Genomic DNA, 15,595 nt, shown 5'->3' with positions numbered 1-15,595 from the left:
AGCCCCCCGGCAAAGCAGGATGAACTGCACAAGGAGCTGCTGACGAGTGTACCCTGAGTGAGGGATCAAGAATGCATTTAGGATCTCCTAGTACTGCCTTATTCTGCAGAAACTGTTCACAATTTGGAGATTAATATGTCAAGCTGTAACTTCCAAGTTTTCTCATGCACCCTAAGAGAATCAATAGGGTTTCATCACCTTGTACCAGCTGAGCAGCTGGTCAACTCCTCTTAACTTTAAATGTGAGTACATTGCTAGCAGAGTTTGCATGTCAACTCTACCATTTCTTTTTCACTTTTCCTTCTCAAAATTGATTCAAAGCCTAAAGAGATCAAACTGAGTCTGTCCTTCCTATTAGTCAGCTGAAAAATAAAGGTAAAGTCTACAGCTGCTTGTTTCCATCTAGAGCCTCTCTGACTGAGCAAAGAATGAACTGCATTTCTGGACCACTCCCAGACTGCATAGGGGCTTTACCAACTTCAAACAAAAGATAAATCAGCTCCTTTATCTTATGAAGTAGTATATGCTTCATTGATCTCTCATGCTGTAAATTGTTTCAAGAAACAAGTTGGAGATTTTCATAATGTAAACTGAAAGGTCTATTTTTATGACTTCAAATTAATTCACCTTTCTGATGTTTCAGACGATGTAACAAGTATTGTAGAATGAGAAAAACTCTGTTCTGGGATCTTATGGATTAATAATTTTTCTTTCAGCCACATTTCTCTGGCAGAAAAGAAATTTGCTATGTGATACTGCTTTCAAGTATCGTAAGGGGTCCTGGATAGGGGGGCTGTGAAACTACATCCTGCCCTTCAGTCTGCAAGGGCGAATCACTGTGTGCTGGTAAATGAGCTCAGTGTTTGCGTGAGCTTATATTTTCAGACATGAAGAATACAATCCCATCTACTGGAGTATTCAGGACTACATATTATCATTTCAAAATGCTGCAACAGGCTGAGTCACTATGTCCTGAAGATACAAAAGAAGTTATAAATAAAAAATTAAAATGTATATTTACCTCTATAATGGCAACAGAGCATATTACTTTTTCAGGCTTCACCCATTCCTCAATTTACTGAGTCTGAAGTGAAGAACACTGAAAAAAACCTCTCTTTTGTGTTAATCATCAGGTCTACATGTGAGCACACTTGTGTATAGAATGTGTAAATACAAGTACTATATTTGCACTGTAGCATTTTACCTACAGGTGGTTAAACCTGAAAGGAACAAAATAAATCAGAGGGACAATTTGTTGTAAGCTGATTCAACACTTAGAAAGAGCAGCATTGGAAATGTCATTCTAGATCAGAGATGCTGTCCTTGATTATTGTCAAAGTACAGCACAGAAATAACTAGAATACCAAAAGCACAGCTCTTGATCTGGTTGTAAATATTCAGAAAAAAGATTTAAAACTTTAAAATGTGATTTACTATACTAAAATGTAATCAATTTTTTTGCTATTATAATTCTAGCTCACCCTGATATCCTGCTTGTGTGGGGGGTTTTTGACTCTAAAGATTTAAGCCTCAACAATTTCTTGCAACAATTTACATCATCTGATGATGCCCTGGACAGAAATTAATTCCTTTAATTGGCTTTGTATTTCCTCAAAATTCAATATATTACAATACAGAGTGCACAGAAATTCCAGTGTTCCCTATCTAAACCTCTCATTACTTTATATACTAGTCCTTTATACACTAGGACCCTACCTACTCTGATTTATCTTCTTTAGGACATTTTCCATGGCTCAGCTCTCTTCCACCAGTTGCCACAGCCTTTAAGAACACTAAGCGTTGCTACACAACAATTTTGTGTAACAGCTCTGTCATGTTTCTGAGGTCATTTTCAATGCCATGCTTCATGCACCATTTTTTCCCATTTTGATTGCTACTGCAGAATGACTTAAGGTTGTTACTGAACTGCCTACAGTAAAATTAAGGTTTTTGCATACTTACAAAGACATGTCTTTGCAATGGAAGAGACTTTGAAAATTTGTAGATGAAATCACAATGAGCTTCCATGACTACAGTCATTGATCCAATGGTGTCAGATAAATTCAGCTTCAAAATAAGCTCAGCTTTGAAGATAACAGCAGTGGTGGAGACATCACATTACTTGCAATATGTGAAACAAAAACTGTGATTTCAACTAGCTTGAGTCCAGACTCTTACCGTCATTGCTTCTGAGACTAGTTTATATGAACCCTCAGACTACCTTTTTTAGTCTCTATTGGAAATACCTTGCTGAAACATCCTAAATGCTAAAACTGAATCTACATTTTTCACCGCTGCACAACTTTTCTGGCTTATAGCTAGTATCATAAACAACTCACATACCAGGGTCATTCTCCTGTGTTGCTCCTCATTGCTTCAAGTTGAGAGCAGGAGTTTCTGTTAATTTTACATTAAGTTCACTACTTTGTAATTACAATACAAGTCATTTCTATCACTTCAGCCCTCAAAAACATCAATATAATTCAATCTTTGTATTGATGATGCACCACAACTTCAGGTCACCAGCAAATGTAGTACAAAGTAATCAAAAGTATTAAGAACACTAATAAGCAAGATCTGTCCAAAGTAATTTCTTTAGGAAATCTGGAGTAATCTCCCAGTAATCTGACATTTTCCCTCCCAGGACAGCCCACTGGTATGCTCAGCTTTATCCATCTTTTAACTCCAACACCTTCTTGCTAGTATATTGCTTTAATGGTGCCCCTGGTTTTGTAACACCGTATCACAAATTTAACAGCACATACTTTGAAGATGCTTCATTTTGATGGTCAGAAACCCCTGTTATCTTCTTGAAGAACAATGCCCAAAAGATATGAAGTGGTCTATATTGGTCATATCTTAAGGGATTGCACTCCCCTTTCAATTTACATCTGAATTAATTTTTACCCTAAAATTGTTCAGCATTTGAAAATCAGAGACACCTGCATACCTTTTTTATTTTCCTTGAGTTAGGATATGAAGTTTGCTATCTTGTTTTCCTTTCTAAAAACAAACAAATAAACAACATATTAAATACAGCTCTAGTCTTTCTAGTACTCCAGGACAGAGATTACTTTGTTCTTCCTTCTTCCTTCCAAATTAGTGGTCTGTATAGATCTATTACATTTATCATTTATAAATTGGTGCACTACCATAGTGTAGTGATTACCATAACCAACTGTCATATTTTGACTTTTAGCCAGGTGCTTTCAGGAGTCAGGGAGGATGATTTTGTATAAGCAAAACTGTCTACATAGTTTTTATCTTATTCCTTACCTTCTTTTTGGCATCTGAGACTGGTTGCCACTGAAGGCAGGACCCTTACTGGGCTTAGCCAGAACTCTGAGACAGTACAGAAAATATTAGATGGGTCTGGTGTATCCTACTCCCATGACTGCTAGATGGAGGATAGGAATAAACGTCCTCCCAGAGCAGATTGGTAGAAACACTGCATGTTATGTCTGTTGTTCTTTTTTTGGCTTAAATCCCCTCAAAATACATTTTGGTTTCCACAAAATCACCAATTCCCTGAGTCTCCTGAAATCTCTCTGTAATTTTTTTTATAGTTCTCCTTGTTTAAGTCAGTTCTGATTTCATGGAAATAGTACTTATGTATCAAATAAAACCACAATAAACATACTACATAAGTAGATCCATAAGCACTGGAACTAATGAAGCCTCATTTCCTATAAGTTTATATTTCAAGTCTTTTACGTTTTGCTTCTTTCATTTCCCTTTCCATATCTCCTGACAGTAGGACTTAGCAGTCCGCCTGCTGAAAATTAAAAGACATGCAGTGGCTGGGCACAAGGTACACTTGTGCTAACATGTACAGTAACTGACCAGCATCTGATGCCACTTGGACCAAATAAGGGACTCAGCTGCAACTCTGTCTCTCATGGTGGGAACTGATTTAGGTTTTCATCATCTACTGGGCCACTGTTTCTCATGCAACTTGTAATTATGTGTTCTCATCTAAGATTGCCCTCCAACCAAGCACAGTTGTAATGGGGGAGTTGGTTCCTTCCTTATGGGTGGAAGGGTAAAAATACCTGACAGACTACAACATGATCCTGTAAGCCTTATTACTTGATGAAACTTAGCTAAAACCGTGCCACCTACTTTTTTTTTTGATTTTTAGTGTTCAATGACAGAGTTATAGGTTACTTTCCAGAGATAAATGAATGTTCTAGGTTCACAGCAATGAAAAAAATCTCTGGCTGTATGAAGCACAGGTCCCCAGGAAATATTCTCCAGCTTCAGTATCACTCATTAATTCATTCTACAATTAAAGCAGCACAAAACCTCAGCACTCAATAGCCTTTCTTCCTAAATATCTTTCTCATTATAATTCATATTCGAAAACAAGCTGAGTCAAAGGGAAGTAAAAAGGTGATGTCTCATAACGCTGAGCCCTTGATCCCAACTCTGCCTGTAGGGCACAGAATGAGGGAGGTTTCAGATACTTCTGCTTTCTATGGCTATCAGATACAGTAATGATGATCACAATTCAAACACAGAACCTCATATAGCCAGGTGTAAGGTATTATCTCTATGTAACAATAACAAAGGCTACATCTACAGTGTGGGAGCTGCTGAAAACTGCAAACAGCAATAACTGGGACAGGACACACTCTAGTGAACTCGGTGTTTTAGGAAACTGTGGGAAATTGTGGATGCAGCAAATTGAGTGTCCTATCTCTGATCAATACAACTCCTTAAGTGGATGAAAGCACTTGACTATCACCTGACCTTGAGGGACAGATCGGCTGTTCCCTACATCCAAAGCCCGAAGAACGTTTGTGCATAGGTACAGTAAAATTTGTTTCCTGTATTTTTTTGAATAAGGTTTAGATTTCTGAATGAAACACACATCACCTGTATCACAGGTATACATATGTCCAAAATGAAGCTGTTGAATGTGAGAATACTCACTTTGGAGAACCTTTCTAACTAGATTTGAAGGGGATTTCAAATCAGCTGGCATTGGTCCACAAAATAATTTATCATATGTGACTTGGAAACTCTGATAGAGTTTCCTACAGGAGCCTCGGAACAGGAATGTAGTCAGTATCGATTGTCACGGGTTGAACTAAATTGCTTGAAGTGGAGTAGTGACAGTTTTCCAGAAGCTGAAGATTTGTTTCTCAGATTTAAATTGTTCTAAAAATTACATTCTCAAAAAACAGATGTTTCATACTGCTCTTTTTTAACCAAGAAAGCAAGCAACTTGCAGTTTAGCCTATTTTTCAAAATGAAACAAGTCAAATAGCAAAATGATCACTGGATGTGTAGCTGAAGACCACCTTGTATATCCTACATTTGGATACATATGCACATCAGTTCAACCCATTTATATTTCATGTTTACTTTAACTATGCATGTGAAGCTGATAACTCACTTTACTGAAAAAGTTGAGCACTACACATACCATTAATCGATATGTTAGCATTTTCTGAAACTATTTTTTGTGATTTCAATGTTTTTTGTTTTATCCTCTTTAATTACTTGGCATTGCTCCTAATTGAAATAGCATATCCAGAAACAACAACAGGCTTTACTTTGCTATAATATAAATCATACAAAAAACATCTAATATTCAGACTTTACATTATAGCCAAAAAAAAGTATTGGAAAATGAAATTACTATGATGCAGGCAAACATCATAGAGAAAGTAGAATTTTTTTTGTACCTCATGCTTGTGCGAATACATTTTCTGGTTTTGCAATGGATGACATATGATTTCATTTTTCTTTAACTCAAAGAGGCCAAATGGAAACTTAAAAAAAGAACCATAAAAAAGCATAATAACAATCTTATTTTCTGGTCCCTTTTATCTAGGTTAGGAATTTGGAGTGTGTTTTGTGAGATGGCAAGTATTTTAAAGACAGACTATGTCCCTTCTGATGGACAAAGTACTTCTGAAAACCTTCCATCTTTGAACTCCCTTTAAAAACTTAATGAAAGAAAACATTTTTGTCATTTGTTTTTCCAAGAGTTTGGTGGGGTTTTTTGTTTGTTTGTTTTGTTTTGTTTTTAATCTTGTGTCATAACAAAAACTTCAGAATACAGATAGTTTTTTTATTCTCAAAGTTTTGTGTTCCGCACACTTATGGAACATTGCAATAATAATAATAAGATGAATGTGTCACTAGTAACTTCTTCTAAGAGACAAAAAAAAAATTCCTCTTTTTTTTTATTCCACAGCAAAATCCAACATGTTTTGTTTAGGTATAAGAAAAGTACATTCACTTCACCAGTCTTCCAATACAAAAACTAAAATTAATGTGTATGTTCGCATGCCTGAAATGAAAATACAGACAAATATATGTAAAGTGTGGCACCCAACCTGAGCCTCAATCTAGATTTCTTATTCTAGCAATAATTCTTTTAAAAAATTGGTTTTTTATTACTGGCCTGAGGCAAATTCAACTGAGATTATGTTTCTCAGGGGAAAAGAAGCATTTTCTGAAGCAAATGTACAATTTATCTGAGTATGCTATAAAATCTGGAAATATTTGAACTCTGAGTCATATTAGCACAGTCCACACAATTCCATACTTCCTTCTCCAGTGCACGTACCACTTGAACACATGACAGTAATACCTGTTTTGTGATCCATTTAAGCTTTCTATTACCAGATTTTAGCTGGTCCTAAATTTGGCTGTGATGGTCCTATCTCTTACTAGGCAATTTCAAGCATTCTTTACCAGTTTTGATTAACAGACAGACCTTGATACGTCCTGATGTCTCCAGATCTGCATTTCAAGTTTCATCTTTTTGACCTTTAGGAGTCTCTGTGGTCTAATTATCCTATATCATAACGATTTACGTTTTTCTATATTCAGTGTAGTCCTAAGTTTCTGGCCAACTATTTTCATGTAATAAATACACTTCAATAAGAGATGCATCTTTAAAATATCATCATGTTTTTCTCTCTTTGAAATATTTATATGTCTCAAAAGATCTATTATTATTATTATTATTAGCAGTAGTAGTATTACATAAGATTCTAAGTTTGCAATAATTGCAGGGAACTCTCTATCGAGTCCTGATAAAAAATATTCAAGTGTTTTGGTTGATTTTTGCTGTAAGACAGATAAAGCCAAGGAACCAACTGATGAGAAACATGCAAAAAAGCAAAACACAGGCAGGAGCCATCTGCTGTGATATTACTGACTAAGAGCGATCCAAAAACTAAAAGGAAGGAAAAATGCTCAGTAAAAATTATGTGGTATAAATCATTAGGTGGACACAGAAAACAGCCATTAATATGGTAAAAGCTGCAAAACGCAAAGAGCTAAATAGATTAAGATTGGCAATACTGCAGTCTCACAGCCTGATTGCAGATTGGAAACAGGAGAGGCAGGTTCTCCTATGACATAAAATCTGGTCTCCTGATACTGCTGGCAAACAAGCTGTAAGACGTCCCTTCTTAAGCTGTATAAAAACAGTTGTTGCTGTTTTTCTCATCCAAACCCCTACTGAAAAATAGTTCTAAAAGTATAGAATCAGCATAGTTGAAAGGGGTCCTAAGACAGCATTTAGACTACCCTACACCTCTGATGCATCAAAAGTTTCTTTTCACTTCAAGATGAAATGAAGCCCAACACAGTTATTATCTTATTAAAAGATATGTTCCCCAGTCCTCTATCTATACATTTTTCTTTCCCACTTTTTATAAACACAAGTCTTGCCTCTACAGATCACAGAGTCTGAACTATACAGTTGCAGAAGATCTATGGCAACCTATGCCATTCAAACATTGTGAAAGTTTCCCAGATTCCATCCTCACTGAAGGTAAATAAGAAACATGGAGACTCTCCTTGAACATTAAAGCTATCTCCTAATGGTTGAAAGGGAGAACTAGGCATTTAAAATCCTTGACTCTATTCTCAGCTATGCTTTTTGTTCACTCAGTGAAAGTTTGGCTCAGAACATTTTTTACTCCAGATCTGATCTCCAGTAGAGAGGGTAGATTACTAGCACTTTCATTGCAACTTTTCCTGAAATTGTTTAGCTTTCCAAGAGCTCTGAGATACCCAGAATAAAAGGTTTCCGAAAAAAATCAAATCCAGTAACTATATTCCATTATCTAAGTTTATTACTACTACAACCAGTAAAGATGTTAAATTAGTAGCAATAAGGTATAATAACTTCTCCTTTATTCACTATGGTAAAAATTAATAATTCTAATTGTTTTCAAAGGTATATACCTAAAACAATAAAACCAACAATCTGGTTGAAGCAGAAGAACCTTTGATGAATTAACAAGTTTTGATATTTTTGCTCCTCATTCATTAGGTTTTTATTAATATAAGTATTAATAAAATAAATAAAATTTAGAAAAACAATAAAATAAGTATTTCACATTGCTCTTTCCTACATTAATGAAATAAAATCTTAGAAGAAATAAAGTATTTTCTTCTCCAGGTACACTCATTGACAAGGTCCTACTATGGCTGCAAAATTTTTGACTGGAGACAGGTAACTTACAGGTTTAAATTCACTGAAACTTAAAACAGAACACTGACTTTATACCCAAGTCCTTTGTCTTGCAAGAAAACCAGGGTTTACAGAGGATTTCTAGCTAGGCTGGTTTCCATTGGTGTCTGAGTATTAGCAAGACAACTCTGTACTCCAAAGCTAAGCAATTTTTGAAACCATGAACACAATAATTTTCTTATTAATAAAAAAACCCACAAACTTTTCCATAGCTGAACCAGTAACTGTTTTGTGACACAGAAGAGACAACATGCTAAGATCGCCAATAAATTACAAAACCCAGTAACATTAATCTCAAATCAGTTATAATTAAGAAATTTTTACACTAAAGTTTTCCCTATGTTTCTCATAGAACTTCCAAAGAAAATTAGGGTTATGCATTTTTCGTTTTAGACCGGGGAAGATTCTGTGCAAACCAAATACTGCTTTCTTTCACAAACATTAATATGGGATAAACAAGGATGACCAAGACAGAAAACCTTCGGACTGTGCTCTTTTCTATGCTAGTCAGGAACGTTTAGCAATAGATCTAGACCGTAAGTCTGCTTTTTTTTGTGTACCATCAGGGGGAGACAAATATTTTGGAAAACTTGGCATAATTCTAAGTGATTAGATTGCTTCTTAAAGTTCAACTGAAAGACAATAACAAACCTGTTGGATGTTTTCAATCTACTGAAAATGCGATTCTACCACCAGGATAAATGTAAGAAAGAGAACAAACCCTGGGAAAATGCACAAAACCTTAAAATTAGAAAAAGGTAACAAATGATCCTTTCTTCAGTATTGAATTACTGCCAGTCTAAAAAATAGACCACAGATGATGACAAACCTCAGAATTAAGCTTACTCTCTGAAATAAAGGCATGTAAAAATTGGTTTAATATGTGAAAAAAATGTGTTTTTCTTCTACCTCTTTAATATTTTGGAACAAAATTGAGTACTTGTTTCTCAGTGTGCAACATTAGGCCTGGATATTAGGCACAACATGGCTAAAATTAAATTCTCATTTTTCCTTTAAGCTGTGCTCATTCTTGGTCACTGGGGAGATTAAAACCACCATCTGTCATTCATCAGCAGAATGTCTTCTGCAGTTTTGGCCACTTCAAAATTTCACCCATGTTATGCTTTCCACATAATAACCCCTTCAGTGACAATCCACCACTAGAATTCAAATTATCATGAAACAGCATCCCAAGGTTCATCTTCTGATATTCACCTACACTTGCTATGACTTTGCTTTAGCTTTTCCTTGTCCTGCAACACTATTCATTCCTCTGGCTTCGATAGTATTACCTGTTTCAGAATGTTCACACCTAGGTTATCTTCCCAGTCTACCACGGTGAATGTGTCTCCCTGCTATCTACAGGTCTCTGCTACCTTTCTCTCCACCCATATACTACTATGCATCATCTCATTCACCTTCAAGAAAGCAATGTCCCATTTTGATATTCCCATCACATGAAACGTACCACTTATATTTGTTCAGATATAAGAAAAAGCCCCTATATGCTTTCTCATATGTTTCTTTTCATAAACTGGGTATCCACAAAGCACTTCTATTCATTCAAAATCATCTCACTGTAGCTTCAAAGCCTGACAATGCTTAGCCTGCTGCTGTGCTAAGATCTCTATCACTATTCAAGCTTACTTCAGCACTTCCAGGCGATTCCATGTGTATTCATTTATTGACTCTTATGCATCTAGATTTTAAACTCATCTTTTTTCTGTGCTCTGCAGGACCTGACACACTGGAGTCCTGGGCTCACAGGTAGAGTTCCTATGTACTCTGGTGATAAAATTAAAAACCACCATAAACTTGCCAAGGACACATCCATCTCTGTATCAGTCTTGCCTCAGGAAGCTCATTGTCTAAATGATATTGTGAAAAAGCCGAGTTACACATATTTCTGACTGATAAACTGCGTGAAATTCAGCACACATGAGCAACACAGAGACAAACCCACTCTGGTACTCATGTTAGGGGAAGAGCATACAGACACATACAGATGCCCTGTGGACACAGGGCAATGTATGGCATATGGCCATAGATATTTACTGAAGGGAAAGCTGCAAATTACTTACCACACTGCAGCCAGGACAGTCAGGACCATTTTCACATGTCCTACGCCGCGCCTGGATTCCTCCTCCGCACTGAGCAGTGCAGCGCTCCCATGGACCCCATCCTGTCCAAAACACATGAGGGGGGCACAACAAATGCTCATTGCAGTACCTATGAGAAGAGGCAAACAAGGAGGCAAAGAATATATTTAGTACTAAGACAACACTTTCCCCAAAAGCCCATCATTTGCATTATTCAGATAGATGTTTGTACAGGGAAATATTTTATAAAAAGGGCCCCTCCCTATTCATAAATCACTGAAAAAAAAAAAAAGTTTTCACACTGCATAGTGTTTAAACATTTGAGAGTTTTCTTTTTTTAGGCTGTAATTGTGGGGGTGAAATATTTTTTTTTGCTTTATTCATGCCATTATACAACACATGTGACACAACCATGCTATTGTACTGTGAGCTCATAAGGAAGGTTGACAACTACTTTATTAAAACCAGTTGTGGCTACACATCTGGGACAGAAGTGAGTCAACCAAACAGAAGGCAACCATTTATGCAGGTGGTCTTTTATCAGTCTCCAGCTAAGCATTGATTAGCACCCATCTCTCATGTTCAGAAAGCTAAACTTGCTTTTTCTTTCCACAGTGTCTCCACTTTTACGGGTAAAATAAAAGCTAAAACATTGATTCTAGGCATAAAAAACTGCACTGTTTTCATAATGTTAGTACTTTACCTTTTAAAGTGTTGTTTTAGCTATTACAATCTTTGAAGGATTTCCCAGTAGGCTTCAAACTGATTCAGAAGCCTACTAGGTTCTTGAGGGAAGCATGAATATTTTACTACTGAGCTGTCCTTATTGTAACAAGACATACAGGTATGTGGGAGGGTCCCAACTTTTAGTGAGTGTTTTTGTTTTTTGTAAAACCCTAAGATTCCTGACTTTTTAGCATGCCATCCAATACCTCTAGCCCTAGCATATGCTGCTTAGTAACGATCCGCTACACAGGTCCAAAGGATTTGGGCCACCAGCAAGTGTGACTGGGGCTCTTAAAGAGACTAAGTTGTCATTTAAGATAAAGCAAAGCCAGGACATATTCAGAAAACAGATGAAGCTGAAGAAGTGCTCTGATATTTTATGGATGTGGCTGGGTGGCTCTTGCTCCAACTACTGACTGTCCTGAGCAAACAATCTGTTACAGTATTTATTCATCTTTTACACCAGGCATCGAAATCCACTGTCTTCTTGCCTTTCTGACAAGTTTCCATCACTTTGCACTCTTCTGCAATGCAAACCAACTCTAATAATGCAGTAATTAATTTTCTACAAAAAGAGAAATGATAGTGTAAACTGTTGTCATTTTCAACAAGAATAACCATAATCACATTTTCTTTAAGAAAGCTCTAATTCTTCATTATGAAGGAATTCGCATATTCAGAATTGTTTGGGAAAAAAATGTTGTCTATGATATATCCAAATAGGTTTATCACATGTGATAGAGCCTATGATTCAGAATTTTTCTCTAGGTCTGAGCAACTCCATCAAAATTTAGAAGGGAGTGCAGTAAATAGGGGAGTGACATTTAGTTTTGTGTTTCTGTATAGTTAAGGAAACTATTAACAGCTTGTATTGACCTTATCTGCTCTTTACCAGTAAAGTGAGGAAAAAAAAAACAACACAAAAACAACACAACAAAACCAAACCCTGAATATTTATTAATCTGCTATCTCAGAATTCTTCAGCGTGTGATGTGGACCAGTGTTTTTCAGTAGTAGCTTATACATAAAATATCTTTTTTCCTCCTGCATTTTCAAAAGCAGTTCACAGTTCACATTATGTTGTCACTAAAGATGAGGAACATTCTGTGTCTGGATGTTCTTCCCCCAAAACTCCAACAGCTGCACACATTCTTTATCACATGCAGTCATTTATATGAATGTTTGTGATAGTTTGTCTCTGTGATCATTTATTGAGAACGTGTACCCAATGAAACATAGATGCAACATCACCATTTATTTAGTCAAAAGAGTACATTTTTTGCATAATTTCATTAGGTCTTAATGGAGATGTGATAAGTTAATTTGAGACACACCACAGGATAAAGCAAGTTTGCCATGAAGTTGACAATTACCAACATTCAGCCATGCAAAAGTAAAATTAAGGGTGGGACTCAACTTGCCTTTTACACTAGGCATGTACAGTGTAGCTGTCTATAAATAATCATCTAAACTTGAGACACAGTTCATGGACAGAAACAGCCCTTTTAAAAACATGATTTATGTCACCTGAAAGCAAATATCTAATGTAGGTCATACAAATACAGCCCACAATATACTGATTTCTCCCTATTGACGATAAAGGCTGTGTGAGAGACAGCCAATGGAAATTTTGTCAATACAAGCTATGGAGGCTAGAATGATTAACTTGATCAAATTTAGAAATATAGAGTAAAAGGAGACAAATCACTTTGTTCTCCACAGCTTGAACTGACTGAATTTCTACAGACCATAGTGGAAGTTCAGACACTTGACTCACACGTAAGCACTCACATTCATAGACACCTGAAGTTAGGTGCGAAAAATCTCACTTAGATGAGACGCATAACACTATACAAAGCCTCTTTTAGTGTCAACATGCCCTATCATCTACTTGCTCACTTAAGCAGAAGACAGAAAAGAAATCTAACAACTGACTTAGTCAACACTTCAAAGGCTGTTAAATTCTGTTAACCAATGCTATTTAAAGATGCAGTTGAAAATACAAGATGAAACTGAAAAATAAACAAACAAACAAACCAAACCAAAAAAAGCCCCACAAAGACAATCCAAAAAAACCCTAAAATGCCTATGCAAGCTACTTAACTTCAATTTAGGACTTCTTTTTTTTTCTTTTTTTTTTTAAAGCCAAATACAGAAGTGAGTTTCGGTGTTTTTTGTTGTGTTTTTTTGGGTATTTTTTTTTCAGGAAAAAAACAAAACAAAACAAACATACAGCATACAAGCAGAATCTTATTTTCATTTCAGCCAGCAAGCCTCTGAAAGCATCAGGTATGTTTTCACAGCTAGAGACATCCCTGCAATTGATCTTCAAGAGCTGTGCTACAGCATGGGGCTTTGAGCCAAGTTTCATTATATCTCTTCTTGGCTGCATTTCAAGTCATTCAGTAACCCTTTTCCCTTTTGCTCTTTCTGCCCCCTTAATGTTGTTCTCAGGACCCACAGGGCTAACATTTTACAGCAATTCAACAAAACATGCAATGCAAGAAACTTGAATCTGTGAAACCATTGCCCTCTCCCCTAATCTAACTGCAGTGAGGTCAGAAGGGAGAATAGCCTAGAGAAATGTGACCCTTCCCATTTCCCCTTGCAGTGGAATCAAGTTCAAATGCCCTAATAAAGAAATTATCGTACTGGGACGGGAACATCCTCTGTCCAGTTCTGTTCATAACCACTGGTTCCTACAGTAATTTTTAATTTTTTACTCTAGGCAATTCCAGTAAAACTGGAATTACTATTCTTTTTCTTCTGAAGATCTCGACCTTTACTGAAACATCAATTTATGTCAGTGTTGCCATGTGTACCACAGGCTAACTACATGACAGTTACAAATGTGTCTTTTTTTTAATGCCACAGAGAAATGCTATTTAATTTAAACACACAGTTCTTAATTTTGACTTATATTATACTAGGACATATGGAAGAAAAACTAACCTTCATCACTGTCTGCCCATGCCTATGTAATATACTGTTACGTGGTGGGTACTTGTGATGATCAGCTGGTGACTTACTGGGAAGCACAGACTATACTGAGGTTGTTAGGAATGCTGGATCCCTTTAATTGGAGGCAGACACAGGATGCCAACACGAGCCTTACTGTAGTGAGATTGCTGAATCGACAGAAATCGCCACCCAGGAGACTGTGGAAGGTGGTGGGGGCCGGGGCATGTGCTCCCATGGTCTTCTGTGGAAGAAGAGGATGGGGCAGAGAAAGCAAGGTAGATGAGAGCACAAGCTTCCCAGCAGACCAGACAGCCATGGGTGGACAAGGAAGCCAAAGCCTTGCAGTGTTTGATCCACCCTGGTGAAAGAAACCGGGCTCATTGGCACTGCTCAGAAACAAGCAGTGCTACACAGAGCAGGCACTTGACTCTCAGCAGTTCCTCCTTCTCATGGAAACAAGCCCAAAAGCTCTGAATATCTTGTGAGGATTGTGTATGAAAATAGTGACAACATGTACTGCTTCTAATCTTCTTATACACCCCCGAATTTCCAGGGCTTTCAAACACGTAACTCCTCATCTGCAGACAGTTAATTTTTCTACTTGTAATTCACCATGCTTGCTTTTCTTTTTATTTCTTCCTCTTTCTTTCCTTCTTTCTTCCTTTCTTCCTTATTTCTCTCTTTCTCTCTCTCTTTCTTTCTCTCTTTCTCTCTTTCTTTTTCTTTCTTTCTCTCTTTCTTTCTCTCCTTCTTTCTCTCTCTCTTTCTTTCTTCCCACTAAAAGCAAAGAATTCTCATTCTAATGTCCACCACTTCTGCATAGATAGGAGGGAAAGCAGTGGACTTAACGAGCACATATCCAAAACATCTTCCACAGAGAGGACAAATATTTTCATTCAATGATAAAGTCAAGACAGAATACCATAGACTCTGTAAAATAAAATGTAGGTATTTTTCCAGCAGTTTCAGTGAATATTTCTCATACAGGAAAAAAAGGAAATTTTTGAGCCCCTAAGGAATTCATGAGGATGTCTTCCATCTGGAATATTAACTGCAAAATAGTTTTATCTGATTAGCAAATTTTGCTAAACTATTTTTACTCCTTCTCCATATTCTCTATAAACGCACATGAGCTGCACTTTTGACCTGTTTCTACAATGCAAATTGACTTTGTAGTATGAGTCTTTGCTGCTATCTGTCAACTGTTTTCCACTGCCCCACACCCGTTTAGCAGCAGAGCATGCAACAACTTAACCTAGCTGCAACACTTTAAATTGGTAAATATTGCCATTGATTTCAAGTG

At 36.7% G+C, this 15,595-nt stretch overlaps 1 protein-coding gene across 22 annotated transcripts in view; it reads right to left on the bottom strand.

Annotated features, from left to right (window-relative positions):
* SEMA5A (semaphorin 5A) overlaps nucleotides 1-15,595 on the bottom strand; it is a 348,961-nt gene that overhangs the window by 61,431 nt on the left and 271,935 nt on the right. For all 22 annotated transcript variants that reach the window (XM_065052681.1, XM_065052686.1, XM_065052695.1 and 19 more), the window contains one exon: nucleotides 10,588-10,735. In XM_065052681.1, coding sequence (XP_064908753.1) covers nucleotides 10,588-10,735 — 148 coding nt within the window. The remainder of the gene's footprint in view (nucleotides 1-10,587; nucleotides 10,736-15,595) is intronic.

This window comes from Columba livia, chromosome 2, assembly GCF_036013475.1.
Source record: "Columba livia isolate bColLiv1 breed racing homer chromosome 2, bColLiv1.pat.W.v2, whole genome shotgun sequence".
In the NCBI taxonomy this organism is placed as follows: Eukaryota; Metazoa; Chordata; class Aves; order Columbiformes; family Columbidae; genus Columba; species Columba livia.
The sequence above is the reverse complement of the archived record's forward strand: the minus strand, read 5'-3'. Positions and strand labels throughout refer to the sequence as shown.